The 14,893-nt window shown below is 37.6% G+C and overlaps 2 protein-coding genes across 3 annotated transcripts in view; one reads left to right on the plus strand and one right to left on the minus strand.

Moving 5' to 3' along the window:
* LOC123316059 (probable G-protein coupled receptor No18) overlaps positions 1 to 14,893 on the minus strand; it is a 262,468-nt gene that overhangs the window by 23,946 nt on the left and 223,629 nt on the right. The gene's annotated exons all lie outside the window — the stretch shown is intronic.
* LOC123315437 lies at positions 11,679 to 12,893 on the plus strand. Its single transcript, XM_044901125.1, has 2 exons — positions 11,679 to 12,423; positions 12,637 to 12,893. The coding sequence occupies exons 1-2, from the start codon at positions 11,679 to 11,681 to the stop codon at positions 12,891 to 12,893; spliced, it is 1,002 nt and encodes a 333-aa protein (XP_044757060.1).

Raw genomic sequence — 14,893 nt, forward strand, 5'->3', positions numbered from 1 at the left:
AATACAAGCAAAACACCTCTTGAATTTACGTACCATATCGTGTCTTATTTTTGGGTTCGCCGATAATAAAGTAGGACAAGCAATGAATTTATGATCTCCTTCGCAACATGTACAAATGGGAGTAACACTTTGATGTGGAACTTCTCCTGCCTGCATATAATCATCGCATGGAGTTGCCTCCTGAAGCACCAAAGTAACACTTTTGTTATCTTAACATTTGGAAAATGCATTATGTTGCGGTCTCTTATTGACAGCTCCTCCTTCCATCAATCAGATACTGCACACTGATTTCTCAAAAATTCTATTGAATCAGAAAAGGAAGGAAAATCACTATTCAAATATTCACGATCGCATCACTTACGAGTTTTGCTATCTTATAAGCGAAGAGAAAGCCCCACAATCAAATAATCGAAGAGATGATTTATTTTCAAATTCAATAAAGCAGTTACATTAGCTTCCAACGTACCTATCTGCCAATTCACGGAAAGCCTGTAGTGATTCCGATCTCGAAGGAGTTGTATTTAAAATTTTCGAAATATAATGATTGGCTATAATTCTCTTATTTGTGAAACGCTTGACAAGTAATTTATACGCTGCATCATAATTTTCAGGACTGAATGGGACTGTTTGTAAGAGTTTCAGGGCACTGCCTCAACATAACTGAGCGAATATGAAAACTTTTTAATATCTGATAAATTAGACTTATGAATTAACGTTTTAAATAATTTGAACTAGTTGGACCTATCCACCACACCAGACTTGAATGATATCTCGGCGAGAGTGTTGAAAAAGTGCTCCGATTCTTTCTCGATACCAATAACCATGATAATCAAGTTGTCATTCAGTTCTGGCCAGTTGTCTTCTTCATGGAAGTTATCCAGGATTACTCCCATTTTTAAGAAAGGGGACAAACTGTCTGCGAACAATTACCGTCCGATTATTCTTCTTCCTATCACTGCCAAGGTTGCTGAGAGAGTGGTATGTAGTAGGTTGCTCCAATTTTTGCTCGAAAACAAAATTATTCCTGAGTACCAGCATGGTTTCTTACCGGGACGATCGGTCATCACATGTCTGCTTCAATGTCTTCATCACTGGACCAAATCTCTCGACAATGGTATACCTGTGGATTTTATTTATTTGAATATTAACAAGGAATAGAGTCAATATGGAGATCAGGAAAATAAAAAGAGAACATTGGGAGAGGTTCACCGCCGATATGGAACGTGATATTTATGGAGCACAAAGAAATGTTTGGAAGATGCTCAAGAACAGAAGAAAACCCGTAAACGAGTACATCCAAACCAAAAACGTTCCTTTACATGAGTGGGAAACATATTTTAGAAAACTTTGGTGGGTTAACGTCCATTTCTTTAGATTTGGAAATGAAATATCGGGAAATTGGACTCTTTTCTTAACTTTTATTTCTCAACTATGCCGACGTTTCGAGGAAGTTTACCTCTTTTTCAAGGCTAAAAAATTTTTTTCATACAATAATTAATGGGAGAGTTTACACAATATTATCAGCACCTACCTAGTCAATTCCTTAAAAGTTGAAGTCATATAAATTATTTAAAAGTAGAGTTAAGGAAACATTAATCGTGCGATACATTTGGAGTGGAACTGGTGAATGGCGCGAGACACGAGGTCGTGAGGTTAGAATCCTTGAACTCCCTCCTCTATGATCACAGAATGTAGACTAGAATAGTATGTTGTCATTTAGATTATATCTAAGTTGACAGTACAAAATTATCATTAACAGATTTGGACAACACAAAGACATCTACAACAATTGGCTGTATAAAATACTTAGGCCCTGTACATCTTCTCTATGGTTTACCGTTTTATTCTTTTTTATAAAAATCATTTCACTTATGTTTCTTGCATATCTGTTTTCTTCATAATCTAGGATCTTTACATTATCAAAATTAAATTTATGACCTGTCACATGTGTATGATTGGCTAAAGCTGTTTTTATGTCATGGGTTAGGTTATTGGTATCATTTTTGTGTTGTCTTATTCTATCTTTAAGGTATTGTTTTGTTTGCTCAATGTATGATTTATCACAGTTAAAGCAGGGGATCTGGTAGACTAGATTGGACTTGAGTAGTTTTGGTGTTTTGTCTTTTAAATTGGTGTAAAATTTTCTTCCTTTATCAGTATTATAATAAGCACAACAACAATTAAATTCTCTGAAGATTTTATTAATGTTTTGAGACAAACCAGGGATAAATGGAAATTTATATCGTCTTATATTGTTGTCAACCATACCATTGTTGACAACTATGTTCTCTGACTCACTGACACCTCTACATATTCGTTTTACAAAGTATTTAGGATAGTTATTCTTTAATAGTATTTTTTGAACTTTATCAATATTTTTACTATGAAATTTGCTATTACTCAGTTTTGTAGCTCTGAAAATTAAATTCTTAACTACATTAAATTTCTGCTGTAAACTATGGTTACTGAAAAAGTTTATACATCTACCAGGATTGTAGGGTTTAATATACCAATCTGATATCAAATTGTTACCTTCGCGTATAATAATTTCTTCTTCCATTTCTGGACACAATTATTATACGCGAAGGTAACAATTTGATATCAGATTGGTATATTAAACCCTACAATCCTGGTAGATGTATAAACTTTTTCAGTAACCATAGTTTACAGCAGAAATTTAATGTAGTTAAGAATTTAATTTTCAGAGCTACAAAACTGAGTAATAGCAAATTTCATAGTAAAAATATTGATAAAGTTCAAAAAATACTATTAAAGAATAACTATCCTAAATACTTTGTAAAACGAATATGTAGAGGTGTCAGTGAGTCAGAGAACATAGTTGTCAACAATGGTATGGTTGACAACAATATAAGACGATATAAATTTCCATTTATCCCTGGTTTGTCTCAAAACATTAATAAAATCTTCAGAGAATTTAATTGTTGTTGTGCTTATTATAATACTGATAAAGGAAGAAAATTTTACACCAATTTAAAAGACAAAACACCAAAACTACTCAAGTCCAATCTAGTCTACCAGATCCCCTGCTTTAACTGTGATAAATCATACATTGGGCAAACAAAACAATACCTTAAAGATAGAATAAGACAACACAAAAATGATACCAATAACCTAACCCATGACATAAAAACAGCTTTAGCCAATCATACACATGTGACAGGTCATAAATTTAATTTTGATAATGTAAAGATCCTAGATTATGAAGAAAACAGATATGCAAGAAACATAAGTGAAATGATTTTTATAAAAAAGAATAAAACGGTAAACCATAGAGAAGATGTACAGGGCCTAAGTATTTTATACAGCCAATTGTTGTAGATGTCTTTGTGTTGTCCAAATCTGTTAATGATAATTTTGTACTGTCAACTTAGATATAATCTAAATGACAACATACTATTCTAGTCTACATTCTGTGATCATAGAGGAGGGAGTTCAAGGATTCTAACCTCACGACCTCGTGTCTCGCGCCATTCACCAGTTCCACTCCAAATGTATCGCACGATTAATGTTTCCTTAACTCTACTTTTAAATAATTTATATGACTTCAACTTTTAAGGAATTGACTAGGTAGGTGCTGATAATATTGTGTAAACTCTCCCATTAATTATTGTATGAAAAAAATTTTTTAGCCTTGAAAAAGAGGTAAACTTCCTCGAAACGTCGGCATAGTTGAGAAATAAAAGTTAAGAAAATAGTCCAATTTCCCGATATTTCATTTCCAAATTTTAGAAAACTATACGGCAGCGATGACCAGGAATCTCAGGGGGATGCACTGGAGGTGGAGACGATGGATGAGGTGACGATTGCTCAGGAAGACGTTGAGATGAAGATGAGAAAGCTGAAAAACCGAAAGTCACCAGGAGTTGATGAGATACCTAAGGAGCTTTTGAAATATGGCGGTCAAGAACTAGCGAAAAAGCTAACCGAACTCTTTAACAAGATAATAGTTACATCTATCATACCAACAGAATGGAAAATAAGCGTCACGATACCGATCTTCAAAAAGGGACAAAAAACCAACCCGGAGAATTACAGAGGAATTAGCCTGCTTTGCACCTGCATGAAACTGTTCACCAGCATAATCAGAGATATCCTTCAGGGTGCCATAGAGAATAGAGATGAGCAACAGGGATTTAGGAAAAACAGATCGACGACTGACGCACTGTTCATTTTGAGACAAGTGAAGGAGAAGGCCATCGAGTACAGTTATCCCACATACGTGTGTTTCATTGACTTGACAAAGGCCTTTGACAGAATAAAAGTTCAGCATGTTATCGAAATAATGAGGCAAAAACGAATACCGGGCGCAATAATAAACGTCATCAGGAATCTGAATATGAACAATACAACAAGAATAAGAGTTGACGACCAAACAACTGAAGATGTACCAACACCAGCAGGTATTAGGCAAGGAGATAGCCTCAGCCGATTCCTCTTCAATCTTGTCATGGATGAAATCATACAAGAAGTAATATCTATGAAGATGGGATACAAATTGAGTGGCAAACCAATCGGCATGGTATGCTTTGCGGATGACGCAGTTATTCTGGCAGAAACAGAGGACGACTTACAGAGACAGGTACAAAAGTTCTATCGGATCGGCAGAAGGTTCAACATGTCCATATCTATTGAAAAAACGAAGTGCATGACATTTTCGAAGGAACCATCACGATGTAAAATAGTTATAGATGACAAGATAGTGGAACAAGTGATGAAGTTCCGCTACCTGGGAGTGGACATATCCAGTGAACATAATCCGATAGAGGACATCAAGTCACAGGTCAACAAGGCCTCGGTAATATCTGGCTGTCTAAGAGATGTTGTGTGGGCAAACAAGCATATGCATGTCGATGGAAAGGTGCGGATATACAAATCCTGTGTTAGACCTATCCTAACCTATGGTATCGAGACCCGAGCTGACACTAATAAAACAAAGAGTATCCTAAGAACAGCAGAGATGAGAACTCTCAGAACTATTGCAGGAAAAACACTAAGAGACAGAGTTAGAAACAGCGATATAAGATCACTCTGTAAAGTGGAAGATATAGCGAGATGGGGCAGGAAGAGGAGGAGATATTGGCGAGACCACGTAGAGAGAATGGACCCTAACCGATTAGCATACATCGCTAAGGACGGGAAACCAGCAAGCAGAAGGCCATTAGGGAGACCGCCAAAACGGTGGAAGGATAGCTGGAGTTCAATCTCCCAGGAAGCCGCAACCCACTGAGGAGACCTTCATAATGAACAGATCTTAAGGTCTATAAGAACGAAGAAGAGGAAGAGAAGAATATTTCCCGAGCGCTCGATTGTGTTCCTTTCAATTGGTTGTTTTTAAAGTTGGAGCTGATAAGGCATTTCTCGGTCAAGGTTACCCGTTACCTAAAGATCAGAGGAATACAGAAGACCCATCCAAGTACCGACCAATCACATGTCTTCCAACGATGTACAAATTGGTCACATCGTATATTATTTCAAACTAAATTCATAATCATTGTGAAAATAACATCATCGCCATGCAACAGAACGGATGCATCAGAGACATCTGAGGGTGCAAAGAACAACCAATAATTGATTCAGTTATCTGCAATCAAGCGTTCTCCAAGCAAAGGAATCTGTACGCTGCGTACATAGAATACAAAAAAGCATTCGATTCTATACCTCACGAATGGCCTTTGAGAGTCTTGAAAATTTACAAGACGGATCTCAATATTGTTAAGTTCCTGAAAAACCATGTCACATGTCAACCTGGCCTACTAGTCTTCAAAATGAAAGCAGCAGATGGCTTCATTACAACAGGACCTATTCCAATAAGACACGGAATTTTCCGAGGAGATTCGCTGAGCCCTATGTTTATCTGTATGGCCCTGAATCCCTTGTCTCATAGATTGAATCCTACGGACTACGTATTTGCCATCAAGAGCGGCAGTAGAACTGTGATGAAGCTGAATCATCTCCTTTACATGGACGATTTGAAACTCTTTGCATCTACCAAAAAACAAATGCAACAGATGCTGAAAATGGATTCTCGGAAGATATCAAAATGAAGTTTGGCCTAGGAAAATGTCGACTGCTGAACATAACGAGCGGGAAAATGGAAGATGGCACGTTCAAACTCAGGGAAGGTACAGAAATTGAAGCATTAAAGGAAGGAGACACATACAAGTATCTAGGCATCAAACAGGCAAGAAAAATCAATCAGAGCCATATAAAAAAAGAATCAACGGAGGAGTTCACCCGAAGATTGAGAAGGATAATGAGAACTGGTATGAACAGCAAGAATCTGATAAAAGCGATTAAAACCTACGTTTGCTCGGCGCTGAGCTACTCATTCGGTATCATCTCTTGGATTTAGCAGCCCTGCAGAGAAAAATAAGGACGAAGCTGAGAAAAAATAATTAACATCACCCCAAAAGCTCAATAGAACGGACATAGCTGCCACGAAACCTCGAGGGTAGAGGAATTCTTGACTTGTCCAACCGCATGTCCCAAGAAATTGAAGGACTGCTTCATCAGAACTCATAATTCTACTCCGTTGAAGCTACAACAGGACCACTTGAAAACTGTCGAACAATCTACAGAAAACAAAATACAGAAACTAATTGGCAAATCTTTGCATGGAAGGCACCAGAACGAGGGCAATCATGATTACGGCCACATATCTGCGTCAAACTGCTGGTTGACTTTCGGAAGGTTCTTTTCCGAGACAGAGGGCTTCATCCTCACCCTCCAGGACCAGGTGATGCCGACAAGGAACTACATGAAATATATCGCCAAGGATCCCTCAGTGAAGGACGATAGCTGTCATTATGGCTGTGCGACACATGAAACTATCCAGCACATCACCCGGGGATGTCAGAAGTTCGCGGGAACGGAGTACAAGAGTAGACATGATGCTGTTGCCAAGATTCTTCACCAACTTCTAGGTTCGAAAGAGGTTCCTTATTACAATTACCATCCGGATGCTGTATTGGAAAATGAACATCACAAGCTCTGTTCTCACAGACCGGAAAATAATTCACAATAGACCAGACCCCATATTGCTCAATGAGAATGAGGACACACCGAAAAAATTTCAAAATACAGAGATCTAGAGGAACAAACCAGGAGACAGTGGAAGCTGAAAGATATGAAGACCATCCCTATTGTCATTTCATCTACAGGCCCGATACCGAAGAAACCACCAGAGAACTTGAGGAAACTTCAGTTGGACAAAAATATCTATAGAGTCGTGCAGAAGGCGGTACTGCTGGGAACGGCGAGAACTGTACGCAAGTATATGGGGAATGCAGAGGAACACCGTCTGCTTCGACAGGAAATGCGGGTGGATCAGGAATCCAACCGACAGCAAGAAGCCGAGGAGCGGCCCGAACCCGACCACCTCCACGAGCCCAAAACCTGGAAAGGGCTCCAACAAAGCTTAATCCTCAATATCTGAGATATCTGGGATAAGTGAATGTTATTCTGGAGAGGAGTGTGGAAGCCGCAAGGCCAAAGTCATAATAAAAATATAATGTGTGAAATGCTGGAAATTTCTCGATGTATCCATCAAACTCAGAAACTTTTATTTCGAAGAAGTTGATCTTAGATTTTACAGATTGAGAATTTGCTTTATTTTCGGAAAATTCTGTAATAACATGTTCAGAATTCGTAACCATACATTCGTAATATAATGTGTCACATGAATTCAAAAGATTGCTAGTATCAGTTGAAAATGATGAATATTTTTTATTCAACACCGATAATTGCTCAAGAGCACAAGAACATTACAAAATTCCTCCTGTATAGCTATTAACTGTTCATTTCTTTGTTTGCTATCATCCTTAAGCAACAAGCTTAAAAGATTCTCTATGACAAAATTTTAAGGCTTTATCAAGGCCCGAGGGGTATTCGCTAAGATCATTTTTTACTTTGTAGATTTCAAAACATTTTCTGTCAATTTGGCGTTCAATAATTATTCATTTTTATTTAACAAAACTACAGTTATGAAAAGTACAATTGGTAAATGTTGAATTAGGAGAAGAGCAGTGGCGGCTCGTGGTCATGAGAGCTGAGGAGGCTAATAGTTTTCGAGGAGTGTTGGAACAAACTCTTTTCAGTCAATAAAGTACACTTCTTCAACATAATGAAAAGTAGTCAGTTCTATGATTAATTTTGAATGCAAGAGGATGCTATATGGTCCTTTGACTTGTAATGCCTTTCGATAGATCGCGGTAAATTTTTCAAATCTGAAAACTCCGTTTTGAACCATGAAGTATATTCTGTTTGATGAGAAAATAGTAAATATGGCCAGCAAAATAATTTTTCTCGTTTGATCGATCCAGTTAACCAATCACATTTATCGTACCAAACAACACTGAAACTTCTATTCTGACGATTTTCGGTAGACTTTAGTGTAATTAAATTTGGTGGAGGTCTTGTAAAGGTTTAAACAACGTGTACAGTTAATTCTCAATATTCAATTCCATTTTATTTTTTGATCCGCATCAGTACTTACCCCTAACGCCCTAACAAAACAACCTATCTTAACAAGAATATATCACAAATTTCCCGAAGTTCCAGTTCTCCACGAAGTCGTTAGTCGTTACATTCAAATTGAAAATTGAAATCGTAACAACTACCGCCGGACAACGCCCCTACCGTCGGAGATCAAGCGAATATAGTCGAAGACGGCACGAAAGAATCAATGGAGAACAGGGGAGCTGTGCCTCCTCTGGTACATTTTACTGGCGAATATGGTACAGTAAGTCAGCTGAATTCTTGTTCGGCTAGTATGTGAATCCAGAGAACGTATATGCGTGAGTTACACTATCAACGGAAGCAGCAGGCCCAACAGCCTCCGTCCGAATAGGCAGTACTAGGAAATATTCACATTCGACGCGGCGGACGCGTACGCAGCCGGTGGATTGTATGATTGTTATGCTGGATTTTTATGAGTACCGAAAAATGAACTAATTTTTATCTGAATATCTAGTTCAGGTGTTCGGAAAATTTATATAGAAATTACTTTCTGAAAATGAGGACATGCCCGAAGTGAATGTATTTTAGCTCTAAGCTTTATGAGGAGGCTTAGCCTCCCTTGCCTCCTCTGACGAGCCGCCCTTGGAGAAGAGTTTGCTGAAGTTGACGGATTGTTAATTTCCACTGTTGAAGTCCTCGCATGGTGTTGATTATATCACTGTGGCGTTCTTGGTCAATATTTATGTACGGTTTTATGGAATTGGAGCTGCTATGTCCGGTTATTTTTATTAATTGGGTTCAGGAATTCCTTTATTCGCCAAATGGCTAACTGCAGTTGATCTGTTCGAATGATTGGATATCTTTTAATCTTTTTACACTTAGTGTCCAAACCAATAGCTTGCGCGGATGATTTGGTCCACATACTAATTGTGTTCCTTCCTACCGGAATATTGTCAAACAACTTTCAGATTTCCAGAAACGATTTGGTCTCAAGAAAAGGCTACTGAAAGTAATATCTTTCCCTCTTTTGGACAATAATTTATGGAACAACCGAACAGGGCATGCACTTTCGTTTGCAGTATTGGGAACAAGCCACCTACTATTTGTACAACTTTTCGATCCCACTTGGTATGTTTTATTGAATATCGGATTGTTTTCAATTCTGCTGGTTGGCGTTCTATCATTATTTTTCTCAATCTTGAAATAATCTATAAGGCAATCACCTGGTTCACCACCTCGCCAAGCTAACTCAACAGCTACTATATTGTAAATTTTTTTCTGTGAACCTTCTGGTGAACTTTCATCCCATAATTCAATGATTCTAGCCAAATCACTTGAACTCAAATTTGCATTTTCGCTTGTGTGGATCCTGCTGTAATCTTTTACGTTTTGCATTTCTTGCATCTCGCGCATTTTCGAATATCACACTGGTAAACGGGTCGAATACAATTTTGAAGTCATTAAAGTATTTTTTCTGGAGTAGCTTAGTCGTAGTATTCCAAATTGTTTTTACAGTCGCTTCTTTATATTCAGTTCCGTCCGCTTTTCTCATATTTACCGCATAATCTGTCAATATATTAGACAACCCCTTCCAACTTATATAGGCAGAAATGCAACCGCTTTATTTCGCCCTTCAGCCGGTGCGATTACTTTGAGGCGCTAGAATCGAGTCGTGTTACTATAGAAGTCAAAAATAATATCTTTGATAGAAATCCGATGACAGATTTATTTTGGCGAAGTTTTCCAAGAAATGTTCTTATTTTTTCAATAATTTCTTTGACTAGTGGAAATCATATACGTTCTTCTAGTTCCGTTTCTTGCTTTACTGGTAAGTGTTTTTAAGTAACGGTTTTTTGATAATTATGTTTGTGTAATCATGAAACTCGGAATTTATCTGCTCACCGATGGCTTGAGAAAGTATAAGTTCTTCAAAGAAAAATTGTATTTTAACACGTTTAAAGTTGACTTGGTTTAAGCGGTTCGATGAGACCGCTGTCTCCAAAATCACTCCAACTCTATGGCTATTCTTTAGATCTCATAACAGGCCGCTTGACCACAAGGAGTGTTTTTTGCGTCGAAAAGGTTGGAAAATATGATTCTATATCATATTCGTTCAAAAAAATAATACCATTGAGTTTGAATACGACCGAGTTGAATACCCAAAGTTCATACAAAACCAAGCGTTATTCTTATGAAAATCCTACTAATTTGAGATGAAGTACAATTTTGCAACTGAGTACCTACTTATTTATGGATGTATTTTCAGTATTTGAAAACTCGACATTCCTTCAACAAATTTTTCTCGAAAATGGTTTACCAGAAGAAACAGAGTTTACCGAAGAGAAGACTTCGAATATTCAGTCTTCTTCTCTTCTTCTTTATATATAGGCATTTCTGCCTGTTTTTCTTTAATGCAATGTCGTCATAAGTCGTCGTTCCATCGTTTTCGCGGGCGTCCTACACTTCTTCGACCTCCCGGCGACTTATCTCGGGCTATCTTTACTATCCGCTGTTCCGTCATCCTGTTTATGTGTTGGTTCCATTCCCGTTTTCTGTTCTTTACCCAAGTGTTAACATTGTCAACCTCGCATATGCGTCTTATGCTTTCATTTGTTTCTCTGTCCCACAATGTTTCTCCTGCAATTTTTCTCAGTGTTTTCATCTCGCTTGTTTCCAGGTATCTTTGAGTTCTACTTGTTTGTGGTCTCGTCTCGGCGGTGTAGGTCATAACTGGTCTAACAACAGATTTGTATATTCTAGATTTTGTTTCTGTTCTTATGTGCCTATTCCTCCATATCGTATCATTCAAACAACCTGCTATTCTGTTGGCTTTCATTGTCTGTTCTCTCACTTCCTCTTCTATATCGTTGTTGTATGTTAACTTGATTCCCAAATATTTAACCGACATCACTTGTTCTATCATCTGGCCATCAATTTCTAATTTGCATCTTATTGGTTCTTTAGAGATTACTACTGATTTTGTTTTTTCTGCTGATATTTTCATATTGAATTTTTTCGCGGTTATATTGAACTGGTGCAGTAGTCTCTGCATGTCATCTTCATCCTCAGCCATTAGCACAGTATCATCGGCGTAGCACAATATTTGTATCTCTCTGTTACCCATTCTATAACCCCTCTCTGTTTTAACTTGCTTAATTATTTCGTTAATGAACATCAAAGATGATAATGAAGTAGTCATTATGGGAGATCTAAATGCGCGTACAGGGAGCAAGGATAACGATACAATAGTGGGAAAATACGGCGAACAAATAACAAATACTAATGGACAACGTCTGGTAGACCTGTGCCATGGATTATCGCTGAAGATTATGAATGGCTTCTTCCCTCATAAAAATATTCACAAGTTCACATGGACGCAACCCACTAGAAAACTCTCCTCGATAATTGATTACATAATTATGAAACAAAGATCCAGAATAAATAACTTAGACGTAAGGGTATACCGGGGATCGGAATGCGGCTCTGACCATCACTTGGTTGTAACGAGACTAGAAATAAACTATAGAAGGAAAATAAGTAGAGGAGAAGATGAAGGAAATAATTACACACTAGTCGAAAGAAAATACAACTTGGACAGCTTTAGGGATGAATCGACGCAGTTCTTATACAAATTAAGGTTAGCCACCAAACTACAACAAGTACAAAAGGAACAATCTGCGAGAGAACTATATAACGAAATAAAAACATGTATTCACGAAGCAGCCGAAGAAGCTTTGGGCCGGAAAAGGAAACTGCAAAGGAACTCAGAATGGTGGACAAAGCAAGTTGAGGAAGTTGTTAGAGAGAAAAAGAGAGCATATCATCACTGGTTGAGTACAAAAAAAGATGAAGACAGAAAAATATATGTTGAACTAAATAGGAAAGCAAAAAGACAAGTTGAAAGGAGCAAAAACGAACGATGGGAAAAGACATGCGAAGAAGTGGGTAGGTTCATTGGTGGTACACGAGTATCGGAGGCATGGAAAATAATAAAAACCTAAGGAAAAATACAAAAGAAAGTAGCAAAATAAACCTAATAGGAATGGAAACATGGCGAAAATATTATAAAACGTTATTAACAGAAGATAGGACGGAATTTCAAATGGAAGATATAAACATAAATTAAAGACGACCATGTACATAACATAACTAAAACAGAAATAAAAAAAGCCCTAAAGGAATCGAAAAATAAGAAAGCCGCTGGACCCGGAGACATCCCCATAGAGCTGATAAAGAATGCACCAGAAATACTTCTCGAACTAATAAAAGAACTATTCAATAAATGCATACACGGAGATCAAGTGCCCGAAGACTGGAACCTAGGGTATATTAGTTCTATATACAAAAAGGGAGACAAAAAGTTATGTCAGAACTACAGAGACATAACCGTTATTAGTGCGATGGGGAGGTTGTAAGGTCGAATACTCAAAAAGAGATTAGAAAACAACTTCCAAGAAATAGAAGAACAAAGCGGTTTTCGAATGGGGAGATCTTGTATAGATAATACATTTGTCTTACAACAGGTCATAGAAAAACGGAAAGCCCACAACCTAACTACCCACTTGGTATTCATCGATCTGGAAAAGGCATACGACACGGTACCTTTGAAGAAACTGTTTGAAGTACTGAACAAAACCGGAATCAACAGTGCATATATCAGGGCAATCTGGAATCTATATAAAGACGCGAAGAGTGTAATCAAGATGGGATCAACTGGATCGGAACCATTTCCAATTAATAAGGGTTTAAAACAGGGTTGTAGCATGTCTCCTACTCTATTCAAGATATATATTCAGGAAGCCCTGAGGGAGTGGAGGAAAAAAATAGAAAATATGGGGGTAGATATAAATGATAAATGTTTGACCAGCCTCTTTTTCGCCGACGATCAAGTAATTGTGGCTTGTGATGAGGACGACGCAGATTACATGCTGAGGAAGTTGATAGTACAGTACAAAGATTGGGGGCTGAAAATGAACATGCAGAAAACTGAATATTTGAAAGTAGGAGGAAAATATGAAGCGGAAGATCCAGAATTACAAATTAGAGAAATAAAAAGAGCTACAAACTATAAGTACCTGGGAAGCGTCCTAACCGAGGAAGGTAATACAAAAACAGATATCCAAATCAGAGCTCAGCAGGGAAGAAGAGCAACTCAAGCTCTTAATTCTTTATTATGGTCCAAAGCCATTCACACGGGCACGAAAATAAGATTGTATGAAGCCGTAGTAGAACCCATTTTAACGTACGGCGCAGAATGCTGGCAATTGACGAAAAACGATAGGAAAGCTATCGACACGGTGGAGATGGATTTCTTGAGAAGAGCGTGCCGTGCCGAGTGTCGAGAATGCAACACATCCGGAATGAGGAGATACGGAGAAGAACAGGAAGAGTGTACAGCAGCACTGACCGAATAGAAAGTAGACAACTCATATGGTACGGGCATGTACAGAGAATGAACGACGAGAGATGGCCGAAAAGGGCGCTAAAATATGTCCCCAACAGCAGAAGAAAAAGAGGAAGACCCAGTATCTCATGGAACGATGGCATTAGGGAGATAATGAGGGACAGAGCAATCAAGGAAGAGGAGTGGAGAAATAAGGATGAATGGCGGTCGAAATGTGGGATGCGGCAGAGGCTGTAGGAACCCCACCGTATATATATATATATATATATATATATATATATATATATATATATATATATATATATATATATAATTATTTCGTCTAATATGATGTTAAATAACAAGGGACTCAATGAGTCTCCCTGTCGGATACCAGTTGTTACATCTATTGGTTCCGTTAACTCTGAATTCACCCTTGCTTCTATTTTATTTCTAGTGTAGATGTCTTCGACAAGTTTTATTATCTTCAATGAAATGTTTCTATTGTAGAGTATGTGCACTACGTCCTGTAATTGAACTCTATCGAACGCTTTCTCAAGATCTATTAAACATAGGAACGCTGGTCTGTTATATTCAATTGATTTCTCATTGATTTGTCTAATTACAAATATTGCGTCGTTACAAGATCTCCCGGTCCTAAATCCTTGTTGTTCTTCCGAAATTTGTGTTAGTGAGGTTATTTTGTTGCTAATAATTTTGTAGTCAGTTTTAACGTTGTGCACAGGAGGTCAATTCCTCTGTAGTTGTTAGGATCGGTCTTTTCACCTTTCTTAAAGAGTAGTATCATTATGCTTGTTCGCCATTCTTCCGGTATCCGTGATTCTTGTATTATCTTATTTATAAACTTTGTTAATTCACTAGTTAGTTTTTTTCCTCCATACTTCAATAGTTCATTTTGTATTCCGTCTTTAGAATATTCAGTCAATAGGAGCAATTACAAGAATACCTATAATTCATTTCTGGTTTACTGTATTAGTTATGTCGTTATATTCCTAACCAATATCATTTTCT

Source organism: Coccinella septempunctata, chromosome 6 (assembly GCF_907165205.1).
Source record: "Coccinella septempunctata chromosome 6, icCocSept1.1, whole genome shotgun sequence".
Lineage (NCBI taxonomy): Eukaryota > Metazoa > Arthropoda > Insecta > Coleoptera > Coccinellidae > Coccinella > Coccinella septempunctata.

Bases quoted from the DNA above. Each gene is read 5' to 3' on its own strand.
- LOC123315437 (XM_044901125.1), top strand. From the start codon at position 11,679: ATGGGAGATCTAAATGCGCGTACAGGGAGCAAGGATAACGATACAATA. The intron at 12,424-12,636 runs GTAGGTTCATTG...TAACTAAAACAG, and splicing joins AAAGACATGCGAAGAAGTGG to AAATAAAAAAAGCCCTAAAG.